Genomic DNA, 23,808 nt, shown 5'->3' with positions numbered 1-23,808 from the left:
CACCGCGCTGTGTGGTTGGCTCTGGGTGTGTCTAAAGCCATATATAAACTTTAGACCGAACCACGCTCATAATTTAGGGGTGTTATTTTTACAATCTTGACGGAATGCTCCATTAAAGTGTAAATGCTATTATCGGCACCGCCGGGACTGTAGAGAGAGTATCGATTTGTAGTCTCGCTTCTACCTATTGATTACTGGGAACACTTAATCTGCTGAAACTGTACATCTATCAGTACAGAGAGGACTGCCCGGGCTCTCCGTGGGCGGTCAGGTTGTCTAGCGGGGGCGTGACTGAAGGAATACGTGTGAGACCTCGTCACCACTAGACTTTACAAAACAATCATGCAAAGAATCAAATTGAGACAAACGAATTCATCAATTGTGAACTTAAAATGACTTAAAGGGTTGAATTAAAACCTCCTTGAAATGACGTAATATTTGGATCTTGAAGCTGAGATTGAATTCCAATATGAAAATTCAATTTCATTTGGTGCTCTTCTCGCCTTACTGTTCCGTTCAGTTGTGTGAATATCTTGATCGGGTTTGTGAGTCATTTGATGGTAGCGTTCTCCCTAACACTACTCTGCTTTATTTGGACTACATTCTTCTTACCGCAACGCCACCATGCGACAAGAAACAGCAGAATTCATTACAAACTGATGAAGGGTGTGACAAGTGGCCGAAACATTGTCAGGTACAAAACGTTGGCTGTGTTAGGGACAATTTTACCTCAAACCAAGAACCGAACCTTTTCGCTCAAACTCGTCCGCTTACTCAGCAAGCACCCAGCTTTCAGATCACGCAGTTCCTCTAAAAATTCTAATCTTGGTGTTGGTGTTGGATTTTAGACCAAGTCACGAGAACTTCCCGTGATGTTCTCACCACACATAATCGCCAAGTTCTCACGAAAAAATACCTTTCAAACTGTGATAAGATTGATCCCAAAATTTACGTGTTCTCTTCTCAATTTTCCTTCAGCCATTCACAACCACAAGGCACGTGAGGCAAAAATAGCCAGCAGTTGTCTAGATATTAATCTGAATAGATAAATAAATGTGCCATGTTTGATGACGCCATGAGAGATATAGCTGCAGAGCGGTGGAAATAAGTCGAGGATTTATCGTCGACTGAGTCACGAGATGCACCACACCATCGTCAATGCAGATGGAGTAAGACTGTTTTAATGACTGGTCAAAGAACAATCACATGCTGCTTAATCCTGACTAATGCAAAACCATGCTTGTTACCTTCGCCGAGGTTATGTTTTCGTCAGCGCCCGTGTGTGTGTCTGTGTGTGTCAACACGATAACTCAAGAATGCCTGGATGGATTGTCTTGATACTTTGTTTGTGGGTAGGTCTTCTTGGGACCTCGAAACGATTAGATTTTGTGCCGCCCAGCGGCTTGCTATGGTTCTGCAGCGGAACTTCTGGGTTTGATATCTCGTCTTCTGGACATGCTTTGTAAATTGTAGATAGCTTTTGAAAGGCAGAGTAAGTCATGTAGGTTTGGGCTACCTGGCAGATGGAACTGCAGGAGCCGATTTCGTTTCAAACTTTGAAAAAGAATAACTTAAGAAGGGGTTGACGGATTTTCATGACTTTTGGTATGCATATAGGTTAAGTGATGATTGCCAAAACCATGTGCTTATTATGCAAATCAGGAGCTAATTTGGATAATTGATTTATTTTATTTTATCAGGAAAGTTTATAAATCCACTGCATGCCATTATTGGACTCTCAAACACGTCACATGTGTAACTGGGAATATCAATAGATATCGATTATGCACATGAAGACCTACTAGTAATTTGCATAATTTATTTTTATTTATTTATAAGACTCATACAAATTACAAAATACTATAATTACATAGTGGTAAATAATGGGGATTTCATTCTTCAAGCATTTGGAAGGTAAGTAAATGTGGACATTATCAGACATAAATAATGGCAAATATATATGGTAACATAATTTATGAAGAAATGCTACCATAGCCTTCTGTGCTACGATAAGACTCTCATACTTGGAACAACTTGTGTTATGGGTAAAGAATACGGTCAGCTGACATAATTCATGCAAAGAAAGTACTTATTTGTATAATAAATGGAAACAATTCGAAAATGTTTTATGAAGTGCCCACCCCCACCACCGGTCCTTCTGCTCAACCAAATGGAACTGGAGGTGATATATGTCACATGCGTGTTGGGGGTTTGGATCCAAAACAACTTGAAATGTGACAAACAAATAAACATGATAATCGGCAAAGCAGGTGGGTGTCTTGCCATGCTGCGCAAACTCAAGCGTTTCCAGCAACCAGTCCACGACCTGCTACAGATCTACATAGCCTATGGGAGACCAGTGTTGAAGTATTGTGTTCCATTATATGGTAACCAGGACTGACCACTCACTACTCAGACAGTAAGGCTGGAGAGGGTTCAGAAGAGGGCACTGTCTTCGAACAATCCCTCTTGCCTCTTCGTCCCAAAATAGTTAGCACTTTGCCTCATTGGTCAATTAATGTACGCACATATTAGACTTTAATGTGTATCAGATTTTAATGCGTACCAAGACTTTTGTTAATGTATATCTTTTGTGACATTTCCCCTTAATAAGCCTGCAAGTGATATGTAATTCAGCCTGGCTGTGGCTGTGAAGCATTGACGAAATAAACCATTCATCATGAAAGCTAGTGACACGATGTAGGTTAGATAAAGGTGCACATCAGACATGAATTATGTAAATTGGGTATCATTTGCATAATCAATGACTAAATGCTACATGAGTTCCCTGTAGAAGAATACAACTTTGATATTTGCTATGTACAGTAGATGTAGTTGAAAGTTGAGTTGATGAATTCATATATATCACACTAATAGGAAAATTCTTTGCACGCGTCCTGAGCAAAGAATGCGCTAAGTCATCGGTCATATTTTTGACATATGCAGAAGTGAGCTTTTATCACATACATCATGCAAGTCAGGTGATTTCCATAGGTCATGATATTTCTCCGTAAGGCCACAGCAAGTAATTTCTATGGATGACATCAGCGCGCTCATTAATTTTCGCCTGATTTCGAAATAAAAAACAAGAAATTTTATTGCCCTCCGACGGTGGTCAACATACAAAAAATTGGCAAATATGTCGTAAACGTTGACAGTCTAAGGTGTTTCATTGCATATGAATACCCACTGTAGTTCCTGCCCATGATGGTATAATAACAAGCTGTTTTCTGCATTTGTTCTAGCAAGAACATTATATAAATAATGGGGGGGGGTCTTGTTGAATTCCCAGTGTAGTTGCTTCAGATGATGGTACAACAAGCTCTTTTATGCATGTGTTGTAGTTAGTCTATTGAGATGTATACACATCTACAAGGACATGTTTACATTGAATCAATGACGTTTTATATTATATATGAAACCTCATTGGTTGAATACAGGAATAAAAGACCTGTTGGTCATGATATCATATTTTGTCGCCTCAATTCTTGTTTAACAAGACTTATGATCTCAAATATAGGAATCTTGTTTTTTTTGGCCCGCCTTGTTTTTTTTTCGCCCTATCTCTTTAATTTTGGAGTCTGCGGAGGATGTCATCCATAAAATTTACTTGCTGTGGCCTAAAGGTATGGGGTTGTCAAATTCCTGCAAAAATCTGATAAAAAAACATTCTTCAAAGAACTGATGATAAAATGTCCCATTCCTCAGCAGTTGAAGCAGTCCTGTTCCCGGTCCAGTTCTAACATGTTCTCATCTATCCCCATGTGGTCCATCAGTTGGCCAAGGGTGAGCCTTTGGTCTGCATACGCTCTCTCCTGCAGCTGTAGCAGCACCTGTTGGCTCACCTGTTGCCACCTGGCTGTCAGCTGTTGCAGTTTGAACAAGTCCTTCTGAGGAGAGATACAGAATTGTTGAAGTGATGACATGTAACAAGGAAACAAAGTAACCTGAGATGGCAGACTTCACCCCTCATGCTGCATTGTGGCCCATTCAAGAAATAATAGCAGCAGCACTGAGGATGTAGGGCAGACAAAAAATAATAATTTACATAATAGATAAGTAACCAGCATGAAAAAATATATTTGTTTGTTTGCTTGCTTATAGGGATGCTGTTAAGAAAAAGGGGAATTAACAACTGTGTTTAAGATTTGATTGATGCATATATATAAAGTTACAGACATGTTTGGCAGAATGAGCGGTTCATGCACTGTCCCAGCACTAAAAGGAACATTTTCTTTCTTTTTTTGATTGAAGAAAAAAGACAAGCTGCAAGAAAAGGTCTCTGCAGCCCAAAATACTCTTTTTTCACTACACATGCACATATTTCATTTTTGAAAGGTGTTTCATGATAGATAAAGACTAATATCAAACTGATGTCATAGTACCTTGTGACTTTTTACCAGGTTTAGCCGTCGTAAGTTTTCGTCTAATTGGGCAATCACATCTTGTAACCTCTGCTTCTCCGCTAACGGATCACCAATGTCTTGTTTCTTCATACAAGTGCCCGTGTCTGGTGTTACTGCTTCGTTCACAGATCTGTGATGTGCAGAAGGATCAATTGTAGCTCGAGCATTCTTGATGGGATAGCCTCCGACTGTTCCTGTGGTGCAGTTTGTGGTTGCATCTGTTGCATGGTTGTTGCTGGGACTTGACTCTGCTTGTGATTCTTTGTCTGTGTATTCTGCACTTAGCCCCAGCCTCTTAGCATCATCTTTCTGTACATCCTGAAATAGATCATGTTTTATTGTCTTGTGAATTGAAAATAACAATACCTGTGTGGGGGCTAACACAGGATAGAACATTATTGCTTTTGGTTCAAAACAGGCACTTCCAGGAAGATGTTATGAAACACTGAAGATTGAAAGAAAATACAAGAAAAGAAGGGAGGCAGGTAATAAAAGGCAATCAGAGTTGACAGACTTCACTCCACTTTGCAATGATGTTGACATGTACGTATGTAGGTGTATTAAAACTATAAAATATAATAAAAGGGTCTTCATTCAAAATAAGGTCCTATCAGTTGATGGTCAAATGACACAAATTGTCCAAAGTCTGACTATGAAAGTCTCATCTGAGCTAAGAATGCTATATTGTAGCATGTTTGCATCAATTATGCAAATAAGGCCCTGATTTCCATGATTTTTGTCTAATGTCTAATGATGTTCACCTTTACTTAGCTTTCAAATGCTGCGAGTATGAAATTTCCACTCTGGAATTAAAATACTCCTTGATTATGCAAATTACATTTTTATTTGCATGATTCATGTCTATTGATGTTTCTCTCTTTCTGACTTATAGTAAGTTATATTTGTATATATGGAGGGCTTGAAATACCTGTTCCTGGGCCTCAGTCGACTGGCCACAGTTGTTCTGGTTGGTGTGAGATCTACAGGGTGAACTGAAGGAGCGGCGACTTCGCTTTAGTCTCCGACGTAGAGCAGAACTCATCTGTTCCTGAAAATGTTCAGAAAAATAAACTTCAACTTCGTTCAAAAAGCTTGAGGCAAGTTGTATATATACCAAGTGAAAACCGGTATTTCTCGCTTGACAGGTTGAGAAAAAATCAGTGGACTGATTTTTGGACCAATTAGAAAAATGACTAAGAGTACAGTATACGTACTAATACTACAGTAATAGTGGTGAGTGAATGTTTAATGGAACCTGATTTTTCCAAAGCAATATCGAATCAATGTAATTTTTCAAGGTGGAGCCAAACATTTTCAATTACACTACAGCAATACACTACAAATACACGAAAGAAGAAGAAGAAGCTAACCATAATAAAGACAAGTTAATCAATCTTCCAGCTTGTTTTCAAACTGCTACTCAATACATGGGAGGGCAGTAGTGGACAGATGAATAACCTCCTTGGTTTTTCGTACTTGTGCGAAAGGAATGTTCCATCACAAAAGGTATGCCCTAGTAATACCGAACTATGAACATACGATATGATTGGTGGATAAAGCGTAGCATTTAAAGCATGAAAAATAACATTAACATACTCTACAACTGTTTTACTGCCACATATATAGGGCGTATTCAGTCACGTGACCCTCCCCCTAGCAACGAGCACTGGCGGCCATGTTGGTGCTCACTTGATAGTGGAGCCCTATGGAACTCTCCGTATAAATGGCAGATGTTTTCTACGCCATTCACAATTTCCCTTCGAAACGTTTTGTCTCACAATCATAGTGTTTTGCCTCGTGGTCAGATATTGGATTGGGACTGATAAAGCATGTACACTGATCGGGTAACAGTAAGATTGGTTTGGCGTTTCTCGTGAAGGTGAGGGAACATACGAAGGGACTAACGACTGAAACACTTGAAGTGGATTTCTGACATATGAACAGAGGATCTAAATAGTTGAAGTTTGAGAATCAACGTGAGTGTATGGAAACCTTTGTTTAAACTTTGTATCTGGTCGAAAAGCAAATTACAGGCCCGTTGTGTAACACAGTCGCGGCACCGTGTAGTCGTTGCTTGAGATACGTTCGTAAACTGGGTTTTTTTTCAACGTCGAACTTTCCCGATCATAACGTACTCCCTGTCAACAAAATTTTTCACAACACTCAAGACAAGTTGTACTACGTGGTTGCAGGCCTTGGAACACTTGTATGCTGTGAACTGATTTTATGCGTACTCTGTAAACAGTTTAGCGGCCATGTTTGTAGGCTGCTGGGGAAAACATTTCCTTGCTCGTCGATAATGGGTCATTTCCAGTAGGTGAAATTGGATTTTTGTAGCGAAAAGGATGTGAGGCTGGAGACTCTTTGCATATAATAAAACAGCGATCAGACGACTTCGCATTCCTTGGAAATTTAGAGACCGTCGGACACCGAGAAACTTCGCTGCAGGGTGAGCACCAACATGGCCGCCCACGGAGGGCAGGGGTGATGACGTCACGTGAATACGCCCTATACAAACTCATTTTTTTCATTCTGCCGATTGGTGCTCACAGTGCTTAATTGTAAGTACAGTCGACACCTTCTTTCCTTTCACGTTCGTGGTCACATTGAAATCGAAAAATATGGCGGAACGCGGAGACGTAAACAACGCACGCCGCATTAGCTTGAATTATCTAAGAATAAATACACTACCAAGACACAGGTGTGGGCTTTTGTAAATTTCAAGAAACATTTCTTGTATGTGCGGTGTCATTCTGGAGTATTTTCAATGTTCTACACTGAGAAATTCAGCCCAGTTGAAGGCCATGTTGGCAGGCAATTCACTCGTCAACACCTCAAAAAGTGTGAAATTCAAACCGTTTTTTCAGTCTTAGAGATATGTTGTGACCTAGCTTGCTGTCTTTATGATACGAACTTGGTTCATTGTTATTGGTCCTAATCATATACCGGCACTTATGCATAGCGTCGTAACATATGTTTTCCAAACTATATATGTCGGGATTGGGGATGTGTCAGGATTAGGACCGTTCTCGTTAATGGACATTCTCAACTATATAGTAAAAAATAATTCTCCTTTTAATGTGCATACACCCATGCATAACATCATAATAATACTTTTTGTATTAAAACCATGTCGGACATTCGATCCTTGTCGGACATTGGACCCCGCCCGTTGGTAAATTTACGGAGGTTCGTGTTCTACGAACTGTGAAGATTGTTCACAACAGCATCATACAAAAAAATGAATGATCCTTACCGTCCCCTTATAGCATGTTGGGGTAGCACATGAAGGTCTTTTTGAATCATTGTCAGTCATGTTTTTACCACGTTTACAACAGTTTCCAGAAGAGTTTCCAAATTAAACTTCCCGCAGTTTTCACTTTTTTCTACTTCCGGGTCATAGCGCAATGCATTGTTAGACCGACTGCGCATGCCTTCTAACCTGCGCATGCGTACTGATGTGCGCGCGCAACGGCCGCAAAATTCAATTTTCTCCGCGGCGGATTTCTTGTAATATTTCAGGTTTTCTCAGGTTTGCGATAGAAATTTCTTATATCTGTACATCTATATTTGAGCTTTAGGCGCAAGGGGTCACGAAGGAGGTTGTATTTTTTTCGATAGTCCAAGGTAAATGTTTGAATTGTTTATTTCTTCTTGACTGTCGGGGTGGTTTGTTGTGGACATGTTTCTCGCTGCTCTTTCATAACGCTACAGTTTATCATAATCTGGTCAGATTATATTGATCTAAATCCTTAGTAGGAGTAGAATTAGAAGGTTATACCTTGATACCGTCTTTGTTTATCTAGTCACGTCTCTCTGTACGCCAATATTCATATCCAATACTCCCCAAACAAATCTTCAAAATGAAGCAAGCGAAACCCAGCACCAAGAGACCACGTCTAGCGATAGGACAACAGCATCAAAATCCAGTAAACATACCCCCCGGAATAAACATTTCCCCCGACAAAATTACCAACTTGACAGGTAAACTTAGCCGTGGCGACTGTTGCAGGGCTTACTTTTACTTGCTGTCTTGTACGGGCTACATTCAAAGTACTCACAAGGCCGCTTGTACATGTAGATTTATGATTCCTTCCTGAATTTGCTCAAAAGTGTCAGATTAAGGTTCAGTACTGTCACCTACTTTGAATTAAAGTTTGATGTCAGCACATCATATTGGTTGGGGTTTTGTGCATGTGATGACAAATCTGCGTATGAAAATCTGTGAGTAAAGAGTAAAGAGTAGGTGAATCTCAAGTTAATAGACTTTAGTAAGGGATTCTGAATCTCTTTTGCTGCTTTAAACCTAAAGTTTGAAATAGATGAGACAGCAATAAGTATGGTACTGTTGCATTCTATGATAGATTATAGAGTATGAATTAAACCTTGTTCTGTCCCACACTAGCGGCAGCTTGGGAGAATGCTGGCACCTGTTCATGGGTTTGATATGTTGACTGCGAATGCCACGAACTTTGAAAATCAAAATACCCTAAATATTGAAGGTTTTTCCATATCTGACCTTTTCTATCTCATGGTGAACAGTTGCTAACACAGGAGGATGGCCAATCGGGGACTTCACACCCCAACTCCCAACTCTACTCCCGGGCTAACCTCCCGCAGTACCTCCAACCTCTCCACTCCTGACTTCATCTCTCCGAGTACCAGACGCCAGCGGGTGGTGATTAACAGCCAGGTATCAGTCTCCGACACTCCAAAATGTCCTTGCTCTTGTCACACACCGATTTGCAGCTTTACCATAACAGACTTTTAAGCAACTTGCACACTACCATAGATTAACCACTTTCATTCAGCTCCATTAAGTGATTTGTGAAACACATTGATGAACTTACTTTTTTTCCAGGAGAATTGAAGTTGGTACCTTCACCCTCATATACACTTAATTACACATACACTCACTGCCCTCTTCTGAGGACAGAATGTGTCACCAGTACTAGTATACCTCTAGTAGATGCCACTCTTCTCCCCTGACTAGAATCATTAATTTCATCGACATAAACCTCAAGTTCGAGGAATAAAAACATGTTAAAACACACCACTTTTTACTGAAAGATGTCACATTCTGATTACCAGCGTTACTAGTACGTACACATCGTCCTGACTCAGAAGCGTAGCCTGAGTACCAGCCTCTGTGGTGACTGCTGGCTCAATTCTTGTTGCTTGCTAACCACAGATCCGTGGCTAATTCTTTACACTTAGCCAAGCACTAACCTCACAATTCATATACTATTGTAACTATAGTTGTTTTGGTTGAGAGAAGATCTGGTCTTTAATTGCATAATTAGGCTGTCTGGTAGGAAGTAATATAGCTCAGGGTTCTTCAGCATTACTGATTCTGATCTCTCTTGTCTCACGCCTCAGTCGCCCAGAGTGATGACACATGTGGTTGAGAATGATGACGCTGCAGAGAAGAGGGAGAGGAGACGTTCCCGTGTCGTCGAGCTCACCCGAGGGGGGATTGGGAGTCCCATCTCTCCCATGGACAGGTGCGTCTAGGGGTGAAACTGTACATGTTGGCTTGGCCCAAAAGTAGAAGGTTGGGCCACACCAATATAATTTTTTGGTTTTCTAATTATTCAGCTTAAATTAGTTCTATTCTTGGCACAGTACTCAATCCCAAAATATTCATCTTTTGATACAAGCAGAATTCGATCAAGAAAATCCTTCGTAATTATTCATGCATGTGTCATGTGAATCTCAGTCAGATCACACACATTTCTGTTTCGATGACTTTCAGACACCATAATCTTCTCGGGAATTTTACACTGAAATTTGCAATTGTGCTGCTATGACATGTGTGATATACCACTGTGTGATATACTCTACAGTTTACTGATGACTCTACCCATAATTTTTACTACCGGTACAATCACGATATTATTACTGATGATACTCCTCTTTGTTTTGCAGGAGAAATTCCCTTGGAACAACACAGGGTGGGCTGACAAATGCACAGCTTGCAGATCACTACACATCTTGTATCAAGTTGTCTGCAGAAAATGTGGGTATCCCTGTTTTTATCTCTACTGAGTGGGAATGGGTGCTTGTACAGAAACATCAGGTCCAGTTCAGGTCCAGAGGATCCAAAAACCACACTGTCTACTGATTTTTTCCAGTCCAAAATTTTCAGACCAGTCCAGCAAGAAATACCAGTTTTGTGCCGGTACCCACTCTCACTACTGTGTATCCAAGTTAGACTGAAACAAGCTCCATGATTTTGTAGAATTTTATAACTATCATGATCATTTTCTTATTGTGTGTCGATATGTCTATCTAGAGTTAACGCAAACAGTTCGGAAACTTGTACTACCAATAAGTGCCGAAATTCCCCTGCCGACATCGGACACTAGTATGTTTATAGGGAAATTTTCTGTGTCAGCAAGGAAATTTTCTGTATAACTTGGGAAATTTGGGCATTTTCATTACATCTACATATGTATTATGAATAAAGTAATGTAAGATCATTCATCAATAAATTCGGTATCATTGTAAAGGGTAATGAATAAGCTTTACATATAAAAATCATAATGGGAATATGATTGATCAAATTTAAGTTTCCGAACTTTTTCTGCTGAGAGTATATTGTAATTTGTAATTAACATACATTGTATAACTAAATTGCTAAATCTGACTTGGAGATGGTCTACATGTATCTGGAAGGTACAACCAGGTGTTTTCATTTTTTTGCCTGTAGAAAATCAATGTGAAGAATGCGTTTGGACTGCACCTGATTGACTACATGTCTCAGCTTCTGAAGACCAAGAACCGGAATGAGGTCACAAATTTCCAGGTAAGTTGTTGGCATTGTTTAATCAGTATACTTCTCTGAGCTATATTTCTCATTGTTAAGCTTGTAATGTTCTTTGTCCCATTTGCAATTTGCTTTTTTGCCTTACCATCCATAGGTGGCAAGTTGTACCCTGGATGCCAGTGCCAAAATCTATGCCTACCGTGTGGATGCCGTCCATGCAGATGCCTTCAAAATGCTGGGTGGTCTGGGACACACTGAAAGTGCCAAACAAACAGGTAAAGTGTTTTGCTTTGGTATCTGTATGGATAGTTGTTGGGGAAAAGCAAGAGCTTTTATTTTGCAGAAAAGATATGCAGATTGATACTTAATATCTGTCTTGTATAACTGTCCTTTGGCCCGGCACACCAAGAAGTATGAACAATGATTGTTGCAACATGCACCGTGACCCACAAAAGTCTGGACTGCCAGTAGCTATTACAAACCTTTGCAAGAGAATGATATAGGCTTCATTTGTTGAAGAAAATTGTAGTTGATAGGGGCAGTAGCTTTGTGATTTCTGATATTTGCTGATAGTTTTCCTAAATGGCAGGCAAATTTTCTGACTGTCTTGTAATGTTGCAGGTTGCAGAAAAAGAAGGACTCCGAGCCCTAAATCTTTAATTAAGTTTGGTTTCCCCCAACTGTATACTGTACTGTTTGTTGAATGATGCAGTTAGACTATTTAACTAATGAGTAACTTACAGGTGCATTTAGATTAAGTATGTATGTCAGTGGTCCATCAACAGTTCGTGAACTTCTTATAATCTTACCTTTTGAAGGAGACCTACCTGAAGAAGATGGAGAGATGAAAGGGAAGAGACCTAAGAAGGTATTTTTTTAGAAATTGAATTGTGATAAAGTAGTCCTTGTGTAGAGTCAATTCTATATCACAGTAACTTTTGTGATAATCTGAGATAAGTAAATATTTTGAACAATTTCTTGCCTTTGTTTGGCTTTAGATCTTTGTGCAGTTACTTTCAAATGTTTCTAACATACATGTACATTTGTATATAGATACAAAATAAATTCAAACATGTTCAAACTTTCATTTTTAGAAAAATTTAGAACTGTTATGACTTGATTATTCATAAAGACCTTAAAAACTAATAATCAACTTATAATTTTGTCTGGTGCTTTGGCCTGATAATAATACAGTACATATCATATATATAATTATGAATATAATGTGTACATAATTAAACAGTAAATTTTGTGGGTCATTTGAGGAATATAGTGAATGCAGCAAACATTTTGTAAAAGATGTTGGTATCAAAGAGTTGACTTAAAGATGTTTACCTTATTGTTCCTAGTCAGGAATGTCCTCAACAGTGGAGAACAACTTGAAGAATATCAATGTCAACAATTTTGACCTGGAATTTGAGGTAAGTTTGGTCCGGATGATGTACAATGTACAATGTGATGGCAGAGGAATGTATGGTGTACATGTACCAGGCAACAGTCTATTTTCTTTCTATCAGATGGGTATTTTGTAACGACTGTATTATTTCATAAATTATGACCTACATTGCCCACTAATTTACAAATTTATGGACAAAATGCAGACTTGATACACATATCTTAATGATATCTACATCTCAAGTGAACTAGCTTTGCTTGCAGTTTGAGAGATGAAAAAGTAGGCAAGTAGTTTTTCAAACTTGCTTGTCAGTGACGGAAATTTAACTTTTACATTATTTTACACATGTAGGTACTTAACTTATGACATTATGATATGATTTCGTATGCTTGTCCTGTTTTTTTCATCTTCTAGAGCTGTTCTTACAGTAAGCATCATTCTTCCAAGTTCCAATTTGATTTCTTGATTCTTAAACTTTTGTCAGAAATCAATGGAGGGCTGATGAAATAAAAATGAGAATAAGAATAAAACAAGCATTCTATGCCCAAATATTTCAAACAATTTTGAACTTGTCAATGCATTGATAAAAGAATACACATCAGTTTGACTATGGGGATTGTCTCATGTCTTGAATAGTACTTGGCGTGTGTGATTTTTGTTCAAATCAGAAAAAAAATGAAGCAGAGAGCAAAGAAATTAATTGGGCATTGTCTAATTTTAGTTGAGACATGATGACAAACGTGTACATCCACCCTTCTAGGTTGATCCTTTATTCAAGAAGATGTCTGCTACCTTTGATGAAGGAGGGACCAGGGGCCTGCTTCTCAACCACCTCAGTTGCCGTGACGACAGCATGGAGCTACTGTTTGACTCCAATGCTGTTGCCATGGCAACATTCGGGGACAAGGTTGATGACACCGGGAGCAGGGAACAGGTTGATTTTTCTGGTGGGTCCCAGCTTCCAGTAGCTGGATAGCATCGAAATGGTACCATACCGGTAGTGTCTGTTGGTGGTGTGTGGTGTCCGTAATTATTGGTGTGAAGAAATATCAGTTGACATAAGTTGCTGGTGTAACTGAAAGGGAATCACTGAATATTCAACGTCCCACCCTTGTTTTTAAAAATTCCTCTTTCATGTTAACAAGTTTGGTTCTCCCTTCCTACATCGTGAATCAAACCTAGATGATCAGAAGCCCATTTCAACAGCTGGTACGTCAGCGGACCTTAGCAAAAAAAAATTTTCAAATTTGGCATCATGGCGGAAGAACCTAATAAAAGAAATGTTTAACTGGAAACACGTGTAGATTTGCATCCTTCCCAGAACTGTGGCACCACCTTGCTCTATTTCATAGGACTAGTGGCTTGTTTACAAGATGCAGCTTGAGATATTTTACTAGTAGCAAGGGAAAAGTTTGGTTGAAAAAGAAACACAAATAGCTCAAGGTCAAGTTTGATGCCTTTATTCAACTGAAGCTGTTGTTATCAGCGTGGATTGGGCAAAATGCAACTCAAATGAAGCACGTTTATTTATTTATTTTTTCATTTGTAAGGACAACGTTATCTTGCTTAAACATTTATCCCATGGATCTTTTGGCGCAAAGCTCTACGTGCCTGTGTTCCTGTTTGTTTTCATTTTCCTGGGCAATAACCTTTAATGACAGCCTACGACACTTGAATGATTTTGAAAGCTTATTTAGTGCCTATTGATATGATACTGTAATATTTGCCAAACCAGCATGTCTATCTACCCTTTCCAGCAGATTTCTTCCAAGGCCAGCACAAAGGTCTCCTCGAGAGGATCAGTTCAACACAGGTCTGTCCACCTTTTGCTGACTTCAAGTTCATGGAAAAAGATCAGGTAAGTCTTGATCTCTTGTTGTAGTCTTGCTCTTTGATAATTTACACTGCTGTTTGAATGTCCGTTTCTGAACACCACAACAAAGCAAAGGACAGCCTTTGTCATAGATTTCACCTTTGTTGTCATGACCTGAGCTCACCACATAAAGATGTATCAACTCATAACTATTCTGCACAGATTCTAGTTTGATTCATTTCATCTACTGAATGTTCTAACTATATATATGTACTGGACTGTCCCATTTAACTTTGACAGGTTGTTTCGCTTAGGGGCCACCGTCATAGAAGCGGTACAAATTAGGACAGAACAATGACATAAAGAAAAACTTGTCATTACGTAGAACCTTGACATCTGTCATAGACACTTATTAATAACTACATGGTTATGTTTCAGGACCACTTTGGGGAGGTTATGTCCAAACCAGGGGCGAGCGAACATGCCTTTGACTTAAATGCAGAAACTCAGCCCATAGAAGAGGATGGACCACACTACGACATGGGAGGGTTCAACGATGCTGCAGCTGACGATGATGATGATGATGGAGGGATGGATGGTGGAAATGGGACCATAGTGGAGCAATCCATGTTTGTGGATGGACAACCAGCAAGGATGCTACAGGACGCCAACACAAGGTGATAGAATTATTCAATGTTATCGTACAAAAAATCTTACTTACATCATGTCGTATTCATAAACCTGTCATGCCAGCTGTAGAAACTGACTTTTCCATTAATTGGAGAGTGTGCTGAACTATCTTTCCCTTCCAGCAAGCCTCCTATCCTGGACGGCACAGTCGGCAGCCTGGTGTTGGCATTAGAACCCAGCGAGTACTCCTACTTTGACTCCAAACTCCTCTCCATGTGGGCTGGACCAGAACATTGGAAGTTGAAACCCAGATCCAAAGGTGATACTGTGTTTTTTTATTGTCTCAGTTTGTCTCAGCACGATCACGCACCAAACTTGCTCAGTTACTTTGTATGAAACTAGTCATCTCACATACACAGCGTAGAGATTGAGGAACAGTTTATAAATCCCTGCCAGAACACTTATTCCTTCCAAGGATTATGTCCTTGTTCCTCCTTATCAGGCAGGTTTTTTTATTTTTTTTACACCTACTGAAATTATGAAAAGAATGATTTGATTTGATTGATATTGAATGAATAGGCTTTTGCTGTTGCAATTCCAAGAGAGTAAATTCGTATGTTATTCCTGTTCAAACTTTGCTGGTAAAATTAAAGATAGAGCTCGAGAGAATAAAAAAAATGATTACAGCAATGTTGCAAAGCTAGATATGATGTAAATTATAAAGTAGGCTTTATTAGGTTGATAAGGTTGTAGTATGGAGGCTTGTATAATTGCACAAAATATTTTGAAATTGCAGACCAAAATGTTTACATTCTGCAAGTTTGCAGAACACTAACTTGCAGAACACTGGAAAAATGTATTTCTACCACTGCTAGATCTTACATGCCACAAAAGGGGCTTCCCTCGGCCTCTACCAAGGATTGCATGGGATACAGATCCCTTGTGATCAGAGCTCTCAAAGGGATAACCACTCATACTGTTTTGCTGACATTCTACTTGGCCCAAATTTTTTCCTGTACCCAAATTTTTTCATGTGAAACCCAAAAATGAATATCGTGCCATAGCTATGAAAGTAACTATAACTAAGTTCCCTTTGATTTTCCTTAGATGCATGTAAAGAAGGTGGAGAGAAGAAAGCCAAGCAGAAGAAGGAACCCTTCGTGTTGGTGTACCAAGACCCTGGGGAGGCAGAGTTTGAGAAACAGTTCATTGAGACCAAAGTAGCCACCACCCTCACCAAAAAGACATTGGATAAATACAGCAAGGACAGCAAGACTCTCCCACCAGACCTCAGCTACAAGGCAGATGCCCTCTTCAGGCTGTTTGGGAAAGCTAGTGTTATGGTGAGTGCTTTCCTCTATTTCTACATTGTATGTTACTGGACAACTATCAACCCCTTCCAGGGCCCTCGGGTTTTGGACATCATTTTGATAGATTATATCTTCCTTGCATGGTGACTACATAGACAAGAAGGGCTATCATAGATAACATCTACATGATTGTATACAAACATGACATTGTATTAAGGCCTGTACATTACGTATACCTTTGGTGCACATGATGGCCATTATGTGATTCACAGCATGTACAGTACTTCTTTCACAATGTTATTTAGTCAAAATCTGTGAAACATATTTTGGTGATCAAACATGACACATGACACATTAATGTTTTGTTGCGACGAGGTGATGCATATAAATTATACACAGATGACAATAAAGTTGCCTATTTGACCAGGATAATGACAGTTCATATATCTCGGGGATTGGTACTTACTATGACCTAAAGCCCACGTTAACATCCCTCCTCTGTTTATGGCGTGTGTCCATCACTAGGTGAAGAGGCAGATGGAAGAGGACGGCCAGATGGATGAAGGGATAGAAAACTATGACTACAATAACGCCAATGACTGTGCCAATTATTGTCCAGGGTTGGAGGTAGGGAATACTGTAGGCTTGTTTTTGTACTAGTGACCACTTCTGCATAAGGACCACCTGGCCGGTGGGACCCTTTTTTAGTGGTCCCTAGGATTTTTCTCTATTGAGCTATGCATCAAGAATACAGAACAAACGAAATATGCATCCAGTTTTGCGAGATGTGCCGCAGAAATCTGGTACGACCCGCAGAAAAATATGTCCCACAGAAAGGTGAGGTGCGTTCCGCAAAACTTTGTGGAATTTTTGCAGAGTTGGTTCTCTCTCTCTCTCTCTCCAATTTTATGTCTTTTTTTTAGTCCCCATCATATGAGGGTTGGACGTGCTTGCACACGGATGGGGGAGCCCCAGAACTCCTCATCAAGTGCAAGTCTTTTTTGTAGCAAGAGTTTTTATGGCTGGATGCCCTTCCTAATGCCAACCCAAACCCTACTGCTGGGCTTAGGACATGGGTTCCACAAAAAATCCTACTGCGCAGTGCAAAGCTTTTCTAGAGTCCACCAAACACCACTGCGAATCTCCTTCCACAAGTTTCTGGTTGCTAATCTCAGCAGCATTTGCATTATGAAATTTACATGATGACCCTACATGTACGTATTATTGTTTGTTTAATTGCAAATGGGACTTACCTGAAAAATATGTGGGCACAGCAACCCTTGGAAGGAAAGATCCGACTTCTGAACACAATTCGAGCATGTACATGTATTTGATGCATTTCCATGGATACATGTATGTATCTGATGATTGGTACCATACCGCATGATACTAATGACCTCCACATAAGCAAGAAGTGCGCCCAGTCTTACCCTTTCCCTTGTTATTGTGACCAGGGTGGAGATGACAGTGATAATGAGAGTGCAGGGTTCCAGGACTTCAGCCAGGCGTCCTCACACTTCAACTTCAGCCATGACACCACCCTCCACGGTAACGTCTCCTGCAATGCCAGCATGTTGGAGTCTCAGATGGGAGCAGACGGCTTGGTGCAGGCACCGCGCAAGGTTGGACGTTTTTCTTGATCTTTTAGATTGCTTTGGCTCAATCTTTTTGGCAAGATGGTTATGTTTTCAGGTGTAGTTGTTTATAAGATGAGCCATATGAATAAAGGAAAGGGGAAATTTCTTACACTAGCCATCCATCTCTTCATTTTCCTACTTTTTAAAGAAGTCTATCAAAAACTGTGTCTACGTGTACCTTAGTCTACAGGGAGCTACTCAGGTAGCCAGTTACAAAACTTTTCATGGCTTAAAATTAGATCTCTGTGTCAGGGCTCGAAATACCTACCTGTAATTTGCACACAGAAAGAAAACAGTTTTGAGAATGAAGTAGAAATTTTATTTACAATTTTGGCAAGCTACATGTAAATAAATATGATATTATGAATCACATATTGATATGATATTGCAAAAAAAAAAGAATTTGCAATGAACTATTTCAGCCCTGTATGATTGTGTGAATACAAGTAAGCTATAACTGTCTCTATAAATTATAATGCATCTTTTGGCTGTACCCAGGTGGCTAAGATAGACATAGACTATGCTCGACAGGCGAAGCGCATTGATGTGAGGAAACTAAAGGGCACCATGTGGAACTGGCTCATTAGACCACATGCACCAGACAAACCCCAGGTACATGTTATGTCTTGTTATATTCAAAAGTTATTATTTTTTTTTGATTATTGTAAAAAAAATTGTTGATGTCGTGAAGCATTATAACTCATGTCAATACTTTATTCTTGGATTAGAAGTTCCTTCAATTTTTTTGATTTTCAAAAGTACTTTTATCTTTGCTGCCATATGGAAATGATAATTGTCTATTGTTCAGCTGATAGGATTCTTTTGACAAGGTACAGTGTTTCTTTTTTAATGATCAACATCTTCAATGAGGAATTACAAATTGCAGAATTTTCAAGAAGACTAGTACTTCCCCTTGAAATATACTTCAATATTTGAAAAAAATGTACCAGCTTCCATCTTTGCAGGAGCCTGTTGAGGACCCTGGAGACAATGAGAAAGAAGAGGCTGTAGCCGGAGAACAAACCTTCACTGGACTTATGCAGGAGCTCCCTACAATGGTGTCAAACCAGACAGCCAAAAACCTGTCAGTGCCGATCACATTTGTTTGTCTCCTGCACCTGGCCAATGAAAAGGTAAGCAGTCTTTGTTTGACACCAGGGTTCTGATATTTCATTCAGGGGTTTGGAGATTGGCCTCTGAAGGAATACAGAATCGTCCCTTTCCCAGAATACACATTGTTGACTGCACATAACATTTTTTTCTGCCTAAAACATCCACACGGTTTACATGTTTTTATTACCAGCATGCATGTGGCCACATACAAAGTTTCTACCTCAGTCTGTAGAGGAGCTATATAGACATGATAATTTATAGAGCTAGCAGCTCAAAAACTCCCACCAACCAAATAGATCAGGTAGGTAGAAGATTGACATCACTCTACCAATTTCATACCTCTACAGAAATTCTTTTTCTTCTTTGGTACTGCTGAGCTCTATGTTTTAACTGGTAATTCAAGTGGTAATTAGAGCCCTGCAATTCACACAATTCACAGTGAACAAAACTTAAAATCTGATGTTCAACCTCAAAACAGGAAACAAGCAAAATGCAAAGGAAACATGTTTCAAGCATAATCTAAAAAAATTTATCTCGGAAGATCACCCCTTTAATTTTGAAGCATTTGCGTGATTTTTGTCTGACAATATAATCAAGTGCCTTGCCATCTCACCTCTGATATGGTAGTAAACTGTCTATTGTGACTGCTTGTCTTTCACAAGTGCAATGTGCTCTGTCCTTTAAGTGGTTGCCTTAGGCAAGTCTGACAAATACTTTGGCACCAATAAGTCCTTCTGTAGCTTTTCCATTTATGAGTGCACTTTTAAGTCCAAAATTCATAGTTTGAAACAGTAAGCAGCCTGGTATATGCAGTTCCTGTGGCAGCATTCAGGGAGCCTCCTATTGTTTGATTTTTTTTTTTTTCTTTTTTTTTTTTACCCATGGACAACATATATCCACACACAAACATACCTGTCCCTGAACACTATCTACACACAATCATACCTGTCCCTGGTGCTGAACACTATCCACACACAAACATACCTGTCCCTGGTGCTGAACACTATCCACCAGTGTTCTAGCCAGCGCCCGTCCTCCCGTCATTTGACGGGTTTTTGTCGCTCATGACGGACAAAATTTTTGCCCAACCCGTCATTTTTAATGGACAAATATCGGTGTGTAAAGATATTTAGACAGAGTTTAGAATTTTGCAAAAACTCCAGAGGATCACCGGAAGTTCGCGACGAGGGCGATCTAGATCATTTCAAATGCCCGCCGGCGACAAAGAGCGCCGTGGCCGTGGTGGATATTTGGTGGCCGCCGAAAATGCGCCACCCTCCCCACAGTTTTGGCTGGTCGCATCGGGCTGACGTTTGTTTCTGTTTTGTCCCTCTCGGTTCACCGTCAGTTATTGTCATCAAAGAAGCCTAAAAATTCAGAAATATTCATATAGCTAGGCTTTCTGTAATCTGTAAAACATTATTAAAGTTTCAAGCCGCGGCGGCTGAGTTGAATGCGCTTTCCTCCCGTAAGAAATGGTAAACAGGCGTCAGATATTCTAGTCCACCAATCACAGTGTGTCGTCTCCCTCGCGTCAAGAAATACCGACCAATGACATGCGAGTCTCGCTACTCGCGTGATTTCAGCTAAGCGTGAATTTGCGAGATGTTAGAGGAATGGCGGGGATCGCAAGGATCGCACGACGAAGCGGCTGTTGGAAGGCTTGAATCGACAACTTTTGAAGACATTCAATGCAGTTACCGGAGAAATTAACCGTGGAAAACATGGGGGAAAAAATGGACGTCTTTATGGCGTTCTTTCTCAAAGTAGGGTGTCAAATTCCTCAATAATTACAGGGAGCATACGGGACAAGTGTTGAAAAATTTTAATTTTGCCGACTTATTCTGTGTGTATTTTTTGTAGGACGTAGATACGTACGTAATAAAGTTTTGTTGTGCTTGATTTTCTTTTCTTTGTCGATTGTATACAACATAGAAATGTAGCTTGTGTGTGAACATTCGATCTTACCGCGATGATCGACGGCACGCCTCCCCCCAAAATTAAGCCTGAAACCCTTGTGTAATTTTTCACCGAAAGAGATGTCATTAAACTAAGCTTATTCTATCAAGAAATTTGCCCCTCAAAATGCAGGAAATAGCGTTTCAGAGGGTCTAGATTCCAAAATTTTCCGGGGGAGAATACCCCCGGACCCCCCTAGGATGGTCACGCCTTCGGCGCGACGCCTCGCGCCTTCGGCGCTCGATATGTTCTTCCCGACAGGAAAATTGAAATGACGGGTAAAAATTTCAGGCTGGCGAGAACACTGCTATCCACACACAATCATACCTGTCCCTGGTGCTGGACATTATCCACACACAATCATATCTGTCCCTGGTGCTGAACACTATCCACACACACACACACAATCATACCTGTCCCTGGTGCTGAACACTATCCACACACAATCATACCTGTCCCTGGTGCTGAACACTATCCACACACAAACATACCTGTCCCTGGTGCTGAACACTATCCACACACAATCATACCCGTCCCTGGTGCTGAACACTATCCACACACAATCATACCTGTCCTTGGTGCTGAACACTATCCACACACAATCATACCTGTCCCTGGTGCTGAACACCATCCACACACAATCATATCTGTCCCTGGTGCTGAACACTATCCACACACACACACAAACATACCTGTCTCTGAACACTATCCACACACAAACATACCTGTCCCTGGTGCTGAACACTATCCACACACAAACACACCTGTCCCTGAACACTATCCACACACAATCATACCTGTCCCTGGTGCTGAACACTACCCACACATAAACATACCTGTCATTGAACACTATCCACTAGTGCTGTTTGCCGGTACTGTACAGGTCCAAAATACCGGATCATGAAGTACCGGTATTGTACCGATATGAATTTACACCAAGTATGTGCTTATTTTGTCACTGATCTCATGGCCTCATGAAACACCAAACGTGACCAAAGTGACACCTTGGAAGAGCGTAACTAATATGCAACAGATCATTCAGACAGGCAAGGAGTTTTGATAGCAGGGCCAAGGGAGTTTGGCAGTAGGAAACCTAGTTATGTTCTTTGAATAAAGATTAAAACAGTTTATGTTTCTGTCATTATTGACGAAGTCCATGAAAACACTTTATAATGTTTCTGATTGTTCAGGTACAGGTACTATCCACACACACACACACAAACATACCTGTCACTGACCACTATCCACACACAAATGCACCTGTCCCTGGTGCTGAACACTATCCACACACAAACACACCTGTCCCTGGTGCTGAACACTATCCACACACAATCATACCTGTCCCTGAACACTATCCACACACAAACATATCAGTCCCTGATGCTGAACACTAACATGCTGCCACTAGGGCGGTTTTCACTGTGCCCTGGATTTTTAGACCCACCTGCACCAGCATGTTCCTGCAAAAATCTGAGAACCTACAATATAAATTGATGAGATATAATGTATCTTATTTTATATCTAAGGAATCTATAGGATATAGGAGGAACCTCCTATATTCTACCAACCTGATGAAATTATTTTCGGAGGTAAGGAATCTATAGTTTAGTATAAAGCAATGCTGCTTTTACACCAGTACAGTAGTTCAATCTTTATTTTCAAGCAAGTTCTCTCGAAAATCAGTTTCAACTACATTTTTTTTCTTGTCAATATTTTTGCACTAGTTGTAGGCCAGTTGATTCATTTCTTGGTTCTCAGATTTGGCTTCTTCATTCCCTTCATAATGTTCTTTTGTGGCTTTGAGGATGAATAACTAACAGCTGATTTTATTTTTCAGTGTCTGAGGATTGATGGAAATGAAGACTTGTCAGAACTGACAGTTGCTCAGGGAGTCTGACTCGACCCATCCTCACCTGGTTTATGCCTGTTCTGATGACTGGAATTAACTTTTAACTGATCATGCAAACTCTCTTTTAAAACTCAGAGAAAATGGATTGTACATAGTGAAAAGAGAAACAAAATAACCACAGCCAATTTCAGCAAGTGTTTGCCCTAAAACCTTTGTCTGCACATACATGTATGTATAGATTAGTTGTACCCCACTAGATGTAGATTTTAGATACCTGTTGCTGAATGATTTTAGTGTGTTTTACTCTGCTTTGTCTGAGATGAACAAATGATGTTTCCGGTATTCAACTTAAAGCATGAGGAAATACAATTGATGACATAAGGAATGAACATACATTTGTAGTCAGATTCAAGTTTTCCTCCATATTTCTCCATTATTGTTTACAATTAAGGGTCTGAGAACAAACGAAATGGGGTGACCATACCTGACCCATTCCCAATTCCTCATGTGGACTTGACTGTGTACAGTGTAGTTTAATCAGTGTACATGTGCCTACATTTATGACTTTAGTTCTTACATCTGTCACTCATCGTGTACAAAGAATCTGTGCTGTGTTGGCTTGTACTGTAATAACATATTACAATTTGTTTTACGTTGTCTACCACTATGTTTGTAAAAAAAACATAGGTTTGAGAAATAAACAAAAGGTAGTATCACTGCATTTGCAACTTGAAAGTGTTTTCTTTTTAATTTTAGCACTCCCTGGCTTTTGGGAGTTTCCAATATAAACAGAAAAACCATTCTACACCAATTAGATTCCTTGTTATCTTCGCCAAGAATGTTTTCAGTTTTCAGTAACGTTTGTGTGTATGTGGATGAACAGCATAATTCAAGAAGACCTGAAAAGATTGTATTGATATTTGGTT

The 23,808-nt window shown here is 39.9% G+C and overlaps 2 protein-coding genes across 4 annotated transcripts; one reads left to right on the top strand and one right to left on the bottom strand.

Annotated features, from left to right (window-relative positions):
* Positions 1–3,627: 3,627 nt before the first annotated feature.
* Positions 3,628–7,821, bottom strand: LOC136431359 (swi5-dependent recombination DNA repair protein 1 homolog). The gene is made up of 4 exons (XM_066422699.1): positions 7,663–7,821; positions 5,335–5,454; positions 4,386–4,724; positions 3,628–3,890 (listed from the first exon to the last, which is right to left on the bottom strand). The coding sequence occupies exons 1-4, from the start codon at positions 7,720–7,722 to the stop codon at positions 3,705–3,707; spliced, it is 705 nt and encodes a 234-aa protein (XP_066278796.1). The 5' UTR covers positions 7,723–7,821; the 3' UTR covers positions 3,628–3,704.
* A 27-nt stretch (positions 7,822–7,848) lies between these two features.
* On the top strand, positions 7,849–23,603 carry LOC136431356 (condensin complex subunit 2-like). Of its 3 annotated transcripts, none has more exons than XM_066422689.1 (18): positions 7,849–8,033; positions 8,949–9,099; positions 9,786–9,910; positions 10,335–10,425; positions 11,119–11,214; positions 11,330–11,450; positions 11,994–12,043; positions 12,525–12,596; positions 13,332–13,518; positions 14,332–14,429; positions 14,823–15,061; positions 15,197–15,333; positions 16,122–16,357; positions 16,850–16,951; positions 17,779–17,946; positions 18,460–18,573; positions 18,912–19,094; positions 22,871–23,603. In XM_066422689.1, the coding sequence occupies exons 2-18, from the start codon at positions 8,965–8,967 to the stop codon at positions 22,928–22,930; spliced, it is 2,214 nt and encodes a 737-aa protein (XP_066278786.1). In that variant the 5' UTR covers positions 7,849–8,033; positions 8,949–8,964; the 3' UTR covers positions 22,931–23,603. The 3 variants fall into 3 exon arrangements, with proteins under 3 accessions (XP_066278786.1, XP_066278785.1, XP_066278787.1); XM_066422688.1 differs by having other exon boundaries at positions 14,329–14,429; XM_066422690.1 differs by having other exon boundaries at positions 7,850–8,033; positions 14,329–14,429; positions 18,927–19,094.
* Positions 23,604–23,808: the final 205 nt, after the last annotated feature.

This window comes from Branchiostoma lanceolatum, chromosome 3 (genome assembly GCF_035083965.1).
Source record: "Branchiostoma lanceolatum isolate klBraLanc5 chromosome 3, klBraLanc5.hap2, whole genome shotgun sequence".
Lineage (NCBI taxonomy): Eukaryota > Metazoa > Chordata > Leptocardii > Amphioxiformes > Branchiostomatidae > Branchiostoma > Branchiostoma lanceolatum.
This window is presented reverse-complemented; position numbering and strand designations above follow the sequence as displayed.

Coding starts and splice junctions, on each gene's coding strand:
- LOC136431359 (XM_066422699.1), bottom strand. CDS start 7,722: ATGACTGACAATGATTCAAAAAGACCTTCATGTGCTACCCCAACATGC. Junction 5,455..7,662: donor CAACATGCTATAAGGGGACG/GTAAGGATCATT, acceptor GAACATTTTCAG/GAACAGATGAGTTCTGCTCT. Junction 3,891..4,385: donor ACCTGGTAAAAAGTCACAAG/GTACTATGACAT, acceptor ATCTCTCCTCAG/AAGGACTTGTTCAAACTGCA.
- LOC136431356 (XM_066422688.1), top strand. CDS start 8,965: ATGGCCAATCGGGGACTTCACACCCCAACTCCCAACTCTACTCCCGGG. Junction 11,215..11,329: donor ATGAGGTCACAAATTTCCAG/GTAAGTTGTTGG, acceptor TACCATCCATAG/GTGGCAAGTTGTACCCTGGA. Junction 17,947..18,459: donor TGGTGCAGGCACCGCGCAAG/GTTGGACGTTTT, acceptor GGCTGTACCCAG/GTGGCTAAGATAGACATAGA.